At 34.3% G+C, this 13,029-nt stretch overlaps 2 protein-coding genes across 5 annotated transcripts; one reads left to right on the top strand and one right to left on the bottom strand.

Moving 5' to 3' along the window:
- Positions 1-5,065: 5,065 nt before the first annotated feature.
- On the top strand, positions 5,066-9,363 carry LOC112775777 (protein EMSY-LIKE 1). 4 transcript variants are annotated; one of them, XM_025819619.2, is made up of 10 exons: positions 5,066-5,521; positions 6,155-6,320; positions 6,414-6,523; positions 6,633-6,750; positions 6,965-7,195; positions 7,447-7,515; positions 7,962-8,201; positions 8,295-8,363; positions 8,465-8,528; positions 8,980-9,363. In XM_025819619.2, exons 2-10 carry the CDS (start codon positions 6,234-6,236, stop codon positions 9,027-9,029), a joined length of 1,038 nt encoding a protein of 345 aa, XP_025675404.1. In that variant the 5' UTR covers positions 5,066-5,521; positions 6,155-6,233; the 3' UTR covers positions 9,030-9,363. The 4 variants fall into 4 exon arrangements, 2 of the variants coding, with proteins under 2 accessions (XP_025675404.1, XP_072085119.1); XR_003189673.2 differs by having other exon boundaries at positions 5,069-5,521; positions 8,281-8,363; XR_011878167.1 differs by having other exon boundaries at positions 5,109-5,521; positions 5,647-6,320; positions 8,281-8,363.
- Positions 9,364-10,373: 1,010 nt separating this feature from the next.
- On the bottom strand, positions 10,374-11,554 carry LOC112779341 (11 kDa late embryogenesis abundant protein). Its single transcript, XM_025823583.2, has 2 exons — positions 11,370-11,554; positions 10,374-10,850 (listed from the first exon to the last, which is right to left on the bottom strand). Exons 1-2 carry the CDS (start codon positions 11,475-11,477, stop codon positions 10,548-10,550), a joined length of 411 nt encoding a protein of 136 aa, XP_025679368.1. The 5' UTR covers positions 11,478-11,554; the 3' UTR covers positions 10,374-10,547.
- Between the last annotated feature and the right edge of the window lie 1,475 nt (positions 11,555-13,029).

Below are 13,029 nucleotides of genomic sequence, written 5' to 3' on the forward strand. Positions count from 1 at the left end.
AAAGCATATCCCGATACTCTCTTTGGACTACGAGATGCACCCATAAAGCCTTTATACTTCATTTCTCTACATACTACCATTGGTAAAGGAATGAAGTCTAGGACTTTGAGTATAGACTACATTGTAGTCAACGTAGCCTCAGCTTACAATACTCTAATAGATCGGTCAATTTTAAATCGGCTTGGTGCTGTCGTGTCCACCCCCACCTCTGTATGAAATTTTCGACGTATGCAAGGATAGCCACTATAAGGGGAGACAAAAAATTAGCAAGAAGATGCTACAATGAGGTGGGGGTGGACAAAGGCCACAACCTAAACGGAAGATAAAAGAGGTACAAGTCAGAAAGACCACTAAAATTGGAGCCAATTTGGACAAGGGATTGCAGGAAAACCTTATTAAGCTTCTATACGAAAACTTCAACCTCTTTGCTTGGAAGGTATCTGACATGTTCGGGATTGATCTCGAACTCATGAACCACAAACTTGCCGTGTACCTTGGATCCTGACCTGTGCAACAGAAATGACGAAAGCTCTGACCAAACGAGCTCAGATCATTGAAGAACAAGTTCAAGCACTGCTAGAAGCTGGGTTTATCAAGGAAGTGAAATACCCCTTGTAGTTAGCAAATGTTGTGCTTGTGAAAAAGAAAAATGGAAAGTGGAAGATGTGTGTCGATTATACGGACCTCAATAAAGCTTGTCCAAAAGACCCATATCCCCTCCCCAACATTGATGTATTGGTAGACTCATCTTTAGGCTGCCAATATTTATCTTTTATGGATACATACTCGGGATACAATCAAATCTCGACGTATAAGTTGGATCAAGAGAAAACATCATTCATCACCCCAAGGGCGAATTATTGTTATTTGGTCATGCTATTTGGATTAAAAAATGATGGAGCCACTTATCAAAGGTCGATGAATAAAGTGTTCGCATCCCATCTCGGAAACTTGATGGAGGTATATGTGGACGACATGCTCGTAAAAACCAAGGAGGAAGCAAAAATCTTGTCCGACCTCTCACAAGTATTCGGCACAATAAAGAGGCATGTGATGTAACTAAATCCCACAAAATACACCTTTGCAGTGGAAGCCATAAAATTCTTAGACTTCATGCTCACACAAAGAGGCATTGAAGCCAACCCAGACAAGTGTAAAGTCATCATGGAAATGAAAAAGCTGACTTATTTAAAAGAAGTCCAACAATAAAATGGCAGGCTAGCAGCACTATCCAGATTCCTGGTAGGATCGACGTTAAAATCCTTACCCCTATTTTCACTACTTAAGAAAGGATGTCAATTTAAATGGACTCGGGAATATGAAAAAGCTTTTCAAGATTTCAAAAGTTTTCTGAGCCAACCACCCATCCTTACTCGACCAAGGATAGGAGAGGAACTTGTACTATACCCAGTTGTTGCTGACAAAGGCATAACCTCGGCCCTTATTCAAGACGATAAAGTTGGACAATAACCCATCTACTTCATTAAAATTAAACTATCAAAAGATTGAAAAAATTGCTTATGCTTTGATTCTGGCCTCTAGAAGACTCCGACCTTATTTTCAGGCTCATACCATCAAGGTCCAAACCAACCAACTTATAAAGCACATCCTCTAGAAGACAGACATAGCAGGACGGATGTTATAATAGGCTATAGAACTATTCGAGTTTGACTAAAATATAAAATTTGTACAGTAATTAAGTCTCAATACCTCACTGACTTTTTGGCTGAATACATAGGAGAAAAATATGGAACCTCTACAAGTTGGAGTTTATATGTGGATGGATCTTCCAACAAAATAGGAAGTGGGGGCAGGAATCATCTTGAAAAATGAAGAAGGGACTTGAATAGAACTCTCCCTAAAATTTGAATTCTCAACTTTTAACAATCAAGTTGAATATGAAGCTATGATTGCTGGCTTAAAACTCGCTAAAGAAAATGGAGCTGCAAGAGTCACAGTTTTTAGTGACTCCCAAATAGTAACTTCCCAAATCAATGGAGATTACCAAGAAAAGAATCCCAACATGAAGAGATATCTCGAGAAGATACTAGAACAGCTTGGATAATTTTCGGGGACAGAAGCCCGACATATATCTCGAAAACTTAACAGCGGAGCTGACGCTCTCCCCAAATTAGCGAGCACCAAGCCAGGAGATAATAACAAAAGCTTGATCCAAGAGACCCTACAAGAACTATCAATTATCAAGTCGGAAGAAGAGAGGTCGGACACATTAACAATCTTCAACTTAAACCTAGGATGGATGACTCCAATTATCGAATACCTAAAATTCGATATCTAACCTAAGGAGCAAAAGAAGTTAGAAGACTCATAAGAGAGGCACAAAATTATACTTTGGTGCATAAAATCCTCTATAAAAGAGGAATATCCACACTCTTACTAAAATGCATCCCAACTTGCAGAATTGAAGAAGTCTTAGAAGAAATTCATAGCGGCATCTGCAGAAATCATCTCAGAGCTTGATCACTTGCTAAAAAAGTGATCTGAGCCAGTTTCTTTTGGTCGACATTACAAAAAGATGTCATTGACTTTGTCAAAAAGTGTCCACCTTGTCAAATACATACTAACTTTTATGTAGCTCCTCCCGAAGAACTTATTAGCATAACATCACATGGCTTTTCGCAAAATGGAGTCTAGACTTGCTCAAACATTTTTCTTAGGCATCCGGACAGGTAAAATACCTCATTGTGGGGTTGACTACTTCACCAAGTGGATTAAAATAGAGCTAGTAGCCATAATTATAGCTCTAAGAAATCGAAAATTCTTGTACAAAAATATTATCACTTGATTTTGGGTGCCCTATTCTATTACCACCGATAATGGTACTTAGTTTACCAACTCGACCTTCAGAAGTTTAGTGGCAAGTCTGAAAATTAAGCATAAATTCACGTCGGCAGAACACCCTCAAGCTAATGGACAAGCAGAAGCAGCAAACAAAGTTATATTGGTGGGACTAAAGAAGAGATTACAAGAGGCAAAAAGAGCATGGGCCGAAGAACTCCCACAAGTTCTGTGGGCATATCGGACAACTCCTCATTCTACAACCTGAGAATATCCATTCTGACTTGCTTATGGAATAGAAGTCATGATATCAATTGAGGTAAATGAACAAAGTCCAAGGGTAGGATTCTCTGATGAAGTGAAAAACATCCAAACTCAGAAGGAAGAGCTTGATTTCCTCCCAGAAGTCCGAGAACAAGCTCGGATAAAAGAGGCAGCACTAAAACAAAGGATGTACACAAGATACAACAAGAAAGCTATTAGAAAAAGCTTTGCCACAAACGACCTTGTTCTGATAAGGAATGACATCAGAGTAACGAAGTCGGGTGAAGGCAAACTTGCAGCAAATTAGAAAGGTCCTTTTAAGATTATTGAAGTCTTGGAAAAAGGCTACTATAAAGTGTCTGACTTACAAGGAACCGAGCTCCCTAGGTCATGGCACACGTGCAATATAAAAAGTTATTATAGCTACAAGTGAACCTCGTTCCTTGATGTACTCTTTTTTTTACTGACTTCATGGTTTTTTCCTGAAAAGGATTTTCCTGAAGGGAATTTTAACGAGGCATCATAACGAGGGATAAGGGTTAGGAGTTTAAAAACTCTTAGTAACAAAAGCATTTGTAAAGTATTTCTTAATAAGTTATTCATCTTTCAAAAATTCCATTATTTATCCTACGATACATACTAACTTAAGCTCGAAAAAGCGCAAAAATCATTGTTCGACCTACATGGTCGGCAAGATAAAACGACGAGGTTCAAGTTAGTGTAAAGAAGTTATGTACGCTGATCATGACCATAACTCAGATAAACGATGACTAAGTTGGTCTAAGAAAGGTCCAAAAACGTACCCCACAAATAACTTAAGTTAACAATGACCGACCTCTAAAAGGTCGGACACCAGGTTTTTAAAATGGAATAAGAGTCATCATAAAAGTTTTTACCTTATGAACATTTGAAATGAATTCGAGATGCTAAAATGACACTTCCCTCTCCTCTATTTTATAAATGTACATTCTCCTCCCTTCTAACTTTAAAAAAAACCTCCTCTTTAATCCATTTTAAACTTTTTGTGTTAACTAATGTTAACTTTATCCATTTTTTAAGAAAAAATAAATTATTTTTTAAAAAATACCTATTAAGAAAAATTTTATTTTTTATCATTAAATTTTGTTTACTAAAATACCCTTTAATAAATTATTCTAAAAATTGTATTTTAAAAAAATTAATAATTATATTATTTTTTTCTAAAATACCCTTCAATAATTTTTTAATTATTAAATTATAATTTTACCAAAATTTTCGTTAACAATTTTTTTTATAGTTTACTATTAATTTTCAATATCTATATATATTATTTTAACATTAAATAAAAAATTTTAGTAAGATTATTTTTCAATATCAATATATATTAATTGTTATACATATTAACAGTGGTAATATTTTTTTATTTAATATTAAAATAATAAATATTGATATAAAAAAATTAAGAAAAAGTCTAGGGGCAGCAACTTTTGTATTTTCTGGCCAGCATTTAACCATCAAAATAAAAGTGAGTGATCTTCCATCATTAGATGTAATTTCACACCGTTAGAAACACTATTGATGGCCAATTGATAGTTACAAAACACCAAAATTGCTGGCCTCCTAACATTCCTCAAAAATTAATAATAAAATATAAAAATAATTGTTAACAAAAATTTTGGTAAAATCATAATTTAATAATTAAAAATTATTAAAGAGTAGATATCTTAGAAAAAATAATTTAATTATTAAGTTTTTTTAAAAATATTTTGGTAAAAATACAATTTAATCAATAAAAAATAATTTATTAAAGGGTATTTTGGTAAGCAAAATTTAATGATAAAAAATAAAATTTTTGCTAACGAGTATTTTTTTAAAAAATAATTTATTTTTTTTGAAAATAGATAAAATTAATATTAGTTAATACAAAAAATTTAAAATGGATTAAAGAAGATATTTTTTAAAAGTTAGAAGAGAGGAAAATGAACATTTATAAAATAAAGAGGAGTCTAATAATAATAATAATAATAATAATAATAATAAAAAAGCGGGTTAACAGGACCGCGACTGTCTGACTGATAAGCCGCTGGTAGTGTCGTTTCGTTCGGTTTAGCCGTTTAGGGTTTCTCTTGTCCAGCGTCTCAGCCTCTGTCTCTCTTCCCTTTCTCCTCTCACTCGCCTTTCCAACCCCGTCGCAGTGCCAGTCTGCCACCGCCCTTGCTTCGTTGGAAGGACCGAGAGAGGTTTCTGCTCTGCCGTCGCTGCTTCTTCTCCCCTCGCCGGAGGTTTGTCACCGCTCGCCGAAGCTCGTTTGTATCGTTGCTGCTCTCTCAACTCTCGCCGTGAATTCTGTCCTGCTTGAGTTTCTCCTCTCGTTGGAGCTCGTCGGCGTTGCTGATTCTCGTCACCATACTCGTTTCTATGCTTCTCCTCGCTGATTCTGCTCTGCTTTTACTTCTGGTTCTCGTCGCCGTCAGTTCAGGTAGGCCTCCGCCTCCCTCTCAGCCACAATTCGTCCCTTCCCTGTCCCTAGCCCTAACTCTTCCATTGTGATTCTGTGCTGATTTCATTGTTCCATTGAATCTGTTATGTTGTGTTCTGATTTAGGGTTTTCTCTTGCAATTGAATCCGTTCTGTTCCGACGCTGAGCCTGCGCTGGTTTTTTCTTTTATCACACTTTAGTTTTAGTTGTAAAACATGAGTATCCAACAAGTTATGGTGATGGAGAATCGAAATGTGATGACGATTGAAGAATTGAAGGACCACGCCCTCTTTTGTGGTTTATTGTTGAATTTGTTTACTGTTTGAATTGAAGGATAACTAATGTGTTGCTGAATTTGGTTTCAAATTGTGCTTTATGCTTGATCTTATGTTGATTTAATGTTTTGATGGGCGGGTTATCTTCCTGATCTTATGAGAAAAATGAGTTTGGCACCCCATTGCCATCCCTACTCTCTCTATATGTCTATCTCTCACATTCTAAGAACCTTAGTAGTGGATTAAAAACAAAAATTGGAAATTTTCATTCACATCATCAATGTTTACCTATCTGCAAAATCCTTTTTTCATTAACTTTTGTTGCCAATGACCATCTTTTTCCTTCAAATCTAAACAGAATTCTGAGCAGCAGTGGTTTTGCTGGCAATGGGAAATTTGCTGTAGCTTCTATTCCGCACTCTTGATAGTATAGTGAGATGGAGGCTCAAATTCATCAATTAGAGCAGGAAGCTTATTCTGCTGTCTTACGTGCTTTCAAAGCACAATCTGATGCTCTTACTTGGGTATATACCTCATTTAATTTTCGAAATCTGTTTTATTATCTTTACATTTTCTAGCTTTGGAGATATATTAACAATATATTATATATGAATCAGGAGAAGGAAGGTTTGATAACTGAGCTTAGGAAGGAGTTGAGGGTTTCTGACGATGAACACAGAGAACTTCTTAATAGGGTTAACGCTGATGAAATTATCCACCGGATACGGTATTGTAATTAGTTGAACAGCTGCAATGTTGTTGCAATGCATATAGTGAGACACAGAATTTTATTGATTAAATTGTTTTACAATGTTATGTGATGAAAATACAATCAGTGAATGGAGACAAACTGGACTTTACCAACCTGCAAGGCGCAGCACATCTCAACCTATTCATGACGTTTTACCCAGTCCAAGTATTTCTGCTCCCAAAAAGCTAAAGACATCCCATTCGGTACCACTTTTTCTTGTATAATATATTATGTTGACTTTAACAGCACTGTTTCTATGTTCAAATTAACAACTGCAATTGTAGGAGGTATTATGAACCAGAGGCTAAAAGCTGAATAATTGAATTGCAATTATCTTCATTACTAGAGAAATACATAGAAAAAAAATAATGACTTGACATCTGTTTGGTTTTGTATTTTCTAAAAATTTTGGCACAGGGTGGTCAATCGTTGCCTACTCCGTCTTTGGGGAGGCCTGGGCCTTATCCTTCTGCTGGAGCCACTGGGGCTAGGCATTTCATGAGCCGCAGCTCTTCGAATGCTCTTGCATCTAATGTACCTTCCGAGGCCGCAGCTTTTGATCCATTGATCGGGAAGAAAGTTTGGACTAGATGGCCTGAAGACAACCACTTCTATGAGGCTGTTATAACTGATTACAGTCATACCGATGTATGTTTGTTTTAATAGTTGTAAATGTCCTTAGTTTTTAATACATATATTTCTCATGGTTAGTTTCAGTTCCTCGTTTAAGGTGAATTAAGTGGACAAGTCTAATGCTTCCACATGTAAGATATCATAGAAAACTATGATTAATTAGGATTAGTACCAAATCCTGTAAGTGCAAATCAGGTTGTTTTGAATAATTTTCTTGGTTAAATTATCAATCTTTTAAGATATACATATATTTTTTTTCTTTGCAGGGTCGGCATGCTCTGGTTTATGATATTCGTACGGCAAATGAGACTTGGGAATGGGTTGATCTCAAAGAGGTAATTGTTTCTTTTGATTTGTTTTATATGATCATTACTAATCAGCCTTGAATGGTTTATGTGTAAAGCAATAGTGAAAATTCCTTAATGAAAAGGAGAGACATTGAACCAGTTGATATTATTATCAAAGTTGTACTTTCGAAGATGACAACCACCACCACAGTCCTATTGTTGTTATTGTTCTTTGTTATTGATATTTTTAATTGATGCTTTCTATCTTTACAATAAATTTGTGAGCCAAGTCATATGCACCAAAAGGAGAATGAGAAAAATGTTTGAAGAGTAGCAGGATAGATCATACTTTTATTATGTTAAAATTTACTGATATAAATAAATAAAACAACAAAAATGATTTCACCATTTCCATCCAAAGATGTATATAGCTAGTGAATTAGTGGATGTGTATTTGTTAGAGAAGATCTTGTGTTAAAGACAATCACCTGCAGATCTCTCCTGAGGATATACGATGGGATGGTGAAGATCCTGGTATACACCGTAGAATTGGAAATAGTGGGCAAGGTCGTGGAGTTAAAAAGTTCTTTAGTCGTGGTGGTGATTCTTTAGGCGCAGGAAGAGGGAGAGGACCTAAGCAGCTCAGAAAAGAATTTCTCCCGCGACAAAATGGTGTTGGAAAGAGAGTTTTGGATGACATTGAGTTGCTGAATACAGAATCACTAGTTAAAGAGGTAGGTTTTTAGATATGCTGTAGCAGTCAGTATGCTATGATGAGAAAAATAGGGAAACTCTATTACTTATCAACAATAGTGATGTTTTATCAGGTTGAAAGGGTTTTCGCTGCGAGTCCTCCTGATTCAGTGGAACTTGAGAAGGCAAAGAAAATGCTGAAAGTGTGATCACCAACCGTCTAGCATTTTCCTTCTTTACATTGTCACCGTGCATGGTTATTATACTCATCACTGTATTTACTGTATTTATTGTTTTTTTACAGGAGCATGAGCAGGCACTTGTGGACGCAATTTCAAGGATTGCAGATGCATCTGAAGGCCAAAGTGGTAGTAATTAGATGTCTACATATTATTGCAGCATACTGTTGCATTCTCAAACCCATTCCTTTTCTTTTTTATTCAATAATAAAAATTAACTAGGTTTGATCAATTTATTCTTGTATGGTTCACAAGAAAAAAGGTCTTAGCATCTTGCTTTGGTGAATCTCTTGTCTTCTCTATGAAAAAATTAAATTAGTTGAGATAATTTAAACAGAAGTTATGTGTGGTGTACGCTACTATCTCTTATGTTTTGGATCAGTAAAATGTTGGGGTACAGAAGTAACAGAAGTAACAAATGATTGGGCTTCTTAAAGTATTGTTGGGGTGTTTGAAGCTTTTTGTTTGATACTAAGGTTTGGGATTAGGTAGCGCAGATTGATCTTTGTTGTATGCTTACTAAGAATAGTTATTATGGCTGTAATCTGTGTAACTATTTCATTATTTGCCTTGTTTACAGAGGGAGAACCGTACATACATGGACAAATTGAATCAATGGACAGAGGTTGAAGACAGCACAGAAACTGGTTGCATGTTGGAGCAAAAGTCTTTTGAACATAAATCTTTTTCTCGCATGAAGTCTTGTGGCAAAAGTCAAATTGTATGCACTTGTAGGACTTTAGATGGATCGAGTAACCAAGATGATATGATGATGATGCACTTTGTCTATCATGTATTTATTTTAACCTTTCCCTGACACTTGTCACTGAAAGGTGCTTGTATGTGCCAGTTTTGTCCTCAGTGACAATCAGGATTCAGAAATATAGATACTAACATTATTAGGCACATATTCAATGTTCATGCAAGTGTAAAAGAATGCAAAAGAAAAAAGGGGTTCGATGTATGCATTGTTGTTGATATCTGGATTGGCATGGCTGTTTCAACTAGAAAATTGATTTGGTTCGAAAATTGGTCTGAATGAACCAGTTATTAAACTGACATGAACTAAACATAAACGGGTCTGGGCTGGTTTTGAATTGAAATAAACTGGCTTATCTTTATGTATTTATTTAGAGGAGTTTAATTTTGATGCAGTGTAAAGTATTTTATAAAGTTGTGTAATTATATCTTTTATTTTGAATGATCATTCATACAGTTAATGTGAAAAATAGTTATTTTTATTGATGTATTACTTACACTACATTAAAATTAGATTTTTATTTAGAGAAGAAAAAACAAATAATAAATATAGCGAGTCCTCCGGGTACTAAACATGACAAGGTCAAGTAGGAAATCGTTAAGTGGTGTGTTTGTGATTGCCTAGTGTGCGAGTTTTTAATGTTGTATTGTCTAGGATTGGGAGTACAACGAGCCCTACGTCACTGTTCGTTTACAAGTTGAGTTTTATGATCACAAACTGCGAATATCAAATTCATGATCAATTTTGATTGCTATTGCCTGTTATGGCCTCACCGGTTCATCAATAATTCAATATACACATTCCCGTAGCAGCAAATTAAATAGCAAAAAATTTGATCCCCGTAATCCAAGAGTGTTGAATCAACTTCGTGACCTTTTAAGTATTCGTCCTCTCAGCGACCAGTCTTCTACTGTGCCATGATTTTGCAGTTCTTAAGTGACATTTTCTTTGGCCTTGAAGATAAGTTCACGCGGAAGTTAATTAACTTTTTTCAAAGATTTTCAATAAAGTTAATCCTGAAATGCAGTTGATTGGCTTTGTACATTTTCAAACATCTCAGCTGAAAATGGTAGGCGATTTCGTTGGTTACATGACAGTACATTGTTATTTTCATCTTTGTGGAAACGTTTGCCCGTTACCATGTTATTTATAGAGGAAAAAAAAAAAACAAAAAAAGAAAAGAAGAGAAAACGCAACTGTCAGCAGGAGTGCTCTTTAACAACACACTTCAATTTATTGAAACACAGTTATAAACTAAACAGAAACTGGAACATAATAAACAGGCAAACAAGATATGTGACATAGTAGTATAGTACTAAGGGCTACACAAACTAAACAATGAAACAAGTCACAAAGGCAGCCTAATTACAGATTCACACTTATTAATTTCAATTGAAGTTAGACCCTTTTCCATGGGCGGCGGTTGCACCCATGCCTGTAGTTGGACGTGCCATTGGTTGTCCATCACCAGCAGGCTCAGACCCAGGCCCATTTACATCAGTGGACTTAGTGGCAGGCCCAGTGGTGCTGTACGGAGCTCGGTCCATGTGGCCAGCCATGGCGGACATTTTGGCAGCAGCGTTGTGCTCGCGGGCCTCATGCTTCTCCATGTCTGCCTGTTGGATCTTCTCTTCTTTCTTGTGTGTTGCCATCTCCTTCTGTATCGGATCATGAGTTGAAATCTTCTCAGCCTATTGAAAGTTTGAACCACACGCAAAACAAAAACAAAAAGGACATATCTGTTAGTTCCAAATTTGAAACAATGTTCAAGTAAGATATGTTCTCTCAATGTATTAAATTTATCTAATAAAACCATAAGCATAAAAGTAAAAAGATTGTCAAAAAAAAAAAAATGCATAAGAAAAATAGAAATTCATGTGTAATTATTTTTATGTAAATTACTTGTTGTGTCAAATCATTTACATCATTCAACTTTTAACTTTGCATCATGTGACAATTTTTGTTTCATTTGAGCATTCTCTTTGAACATTCTCTACAATATCATCATGATCATCGTTATCATCATTATCTTCAATAATAATAATAATAACAGTATGGATAACAATTCGGAGAATAAAAAGGGAAGAAGCAAGGATATATATATAGTGGGTAAAATTCATTCAAGAGGGGATGGATCAATCAATTAAAAAAAATTATTTTTATTATTAATTAGAAAATAATTGAAGAAATAAAAGGAAAAAAAGAAAAACCTTCTCCGTTACAGTGGCCTTGGTCTTCTCTAGGCCAGACTTGGCAGAGGCGCCAATGTTGGCTGCAGTTTCCTTAACGTTCTCTACTGCTTTCTTTGTTGCCTGCATTTTCTCAACTTTTCTTCAACACTCGGTTTTATTTTTCTTTATGTCTGATCTTCTTTTGTTTCGATATATTTGGTTCAGGCATGGCATTATGGCATGCCTTTAAATAGAGTGAAGTGACCCACTCTCTTTTTCACAAGTGTCCAGAAGTGACACGTGGCAAATATCGTAGTGGCAATTGAGTTTGAGTCACTATTTGACACTAAACTGACGTGTGTATCTAGACAATTTACCTACATGTGAAGTTACGAGAAGGAGAAAAGATTAGGGATTAGCTGTTTAAGTTTGTGTGGCGGGTTGTACACTTGTACTATTTTAGAAAATTATATACTAATACTAAATATAAAAAGAGTATACTTTTGATATATTTGTAAATTATTTTACACGGCATCTAGTAATATTTATTTTTTTTATGATTATTTATATCGTTAATATAAAAAATAATTATTTTTATTAATATAATATTATGTAATTTAATATATATATAAAATTATTATTTTAATGTATATATTACAATTAAATTTATATAAAAAATATTATGAACGTATAAAAATTAATTATTATATATTTATATATAAATAAATATTTTTTTAATTTATTTTAATATATATTTTATATCAAATATCAATTACTAATTTTTTTATATACAAATATTATGATTGATTAAATATATATGAATTTTCAAAATAGAGATTTGACCTGGAAGCTTGTGGGATTAAATGAACTAGTTCATTTACCTTTTTCTTAATTGTTTATGTTTAATTAAAACTAAAAAGAAATTTTAGGTCAAATTTTATATTTTAATTGAGTATTGAACTGAAATTTGAGATTAGTCCTTCCTGAGTCAGATTAAAAAATATTGTGAACAATAAAATTTGAGATATTTAAGTTAGAACTTAAGATATTTATGTTATATTAATAAAATATTGTTAAAAATATTCTTTAAAAAAAAAGAATATGCTAAACAAGTCAACCTATTTATTTTGAAAATTAACGGTTAATTGACTTAAGTTTCTTAAGTTGTGTTTAGAAGAAAAATTAAAACTAAAAGATAAAGATTACGAGACAGAGATTAAATTAAGTTTTTGTATTATGTTTGGTATAAAATATACAAAATTAAGTTATATATCAATATTTATTTGGTTCAAGATAAATATGGAGATTGATGGTTATCAGTAACTAAGAGAAGGGGGTTGAATTTTAGCTTTTTTTTTTTTTTTGCTGAATGTAAATTTTGCTTTTTCAAAGAACTTCAGGAGATATTTTTACTTTTGTCTCGTGATGAGTTGAGAGACATTTTCATTTTGTCTCCTGAGTAACAGAAATAGAAGTGAAGTAGAGAAGAAGGAATAACATACAGATGTATCTTGGTTTAGCAACTTAGTGCCATGTAGCCTACATCCAGTCTACATCACAATTGTGATGAAATTTCACTATCTTTAAACAGATTAAAATCACCAATTCTTTCCTAGGATCTACCCAATCCTATCTGTGACAAATCTAGATTCTAATCCAATCTAAATTTGACTAGACCTCAATCTAACTTTCAATCGCA

Source organism: Arachis hypogaea, chromosome 19 (assembly GCF_003086295.3).
Source record: "Arachis hypogaea cultivar Tifrunner chromosome 19, arahy.Tifrunner.gnm2.J5K5, whole genome shotgun sequence".
Taxonomy (NCBI): Eukaryota; Viridiplantae; Streptophyta; class Magnoliopsida; order Fabales; family Fabaceae; genus Arachis; species Arachis hypogaea.

Coding starts and splice junctions, on each gene's coding strand:
- LOC112779341 (XM_025823583.2), bottom strand. CDS start 11,477: ATGCAGGCAACAAAGAAAGCAGTAGAGAACGTTAAGGAAACTGCAGCC. Junction 10,851..11,369: donor AGGCCACTGTAACGGAGAAG/GTTTTTCTTTTT, acceptor AACTTTCAATAG/GCTGAGAAGATTTCAACTCA.
- LOC112775777 (XM_025819619.2), top strand. CDS start 6,234: ATGGAGGCTCAAATTCATCAATTAGAGCAGGAAGCTTATTCTGCTGTC. Junction 6,751..6,964: donor AGCTAAAGACATCCCATTCG/GTACCACTTTTT, acceptor ATTTTGGCACAG/GGTGGTCAATCGTTGCCTAC. Junction 8,529..8,979: donor TGCATCTGAAGGCCAAAGTG/GTAGTAATTAGA, acceptor CCTTGTTTACAG/AGGGAGAACCGTACATACAT.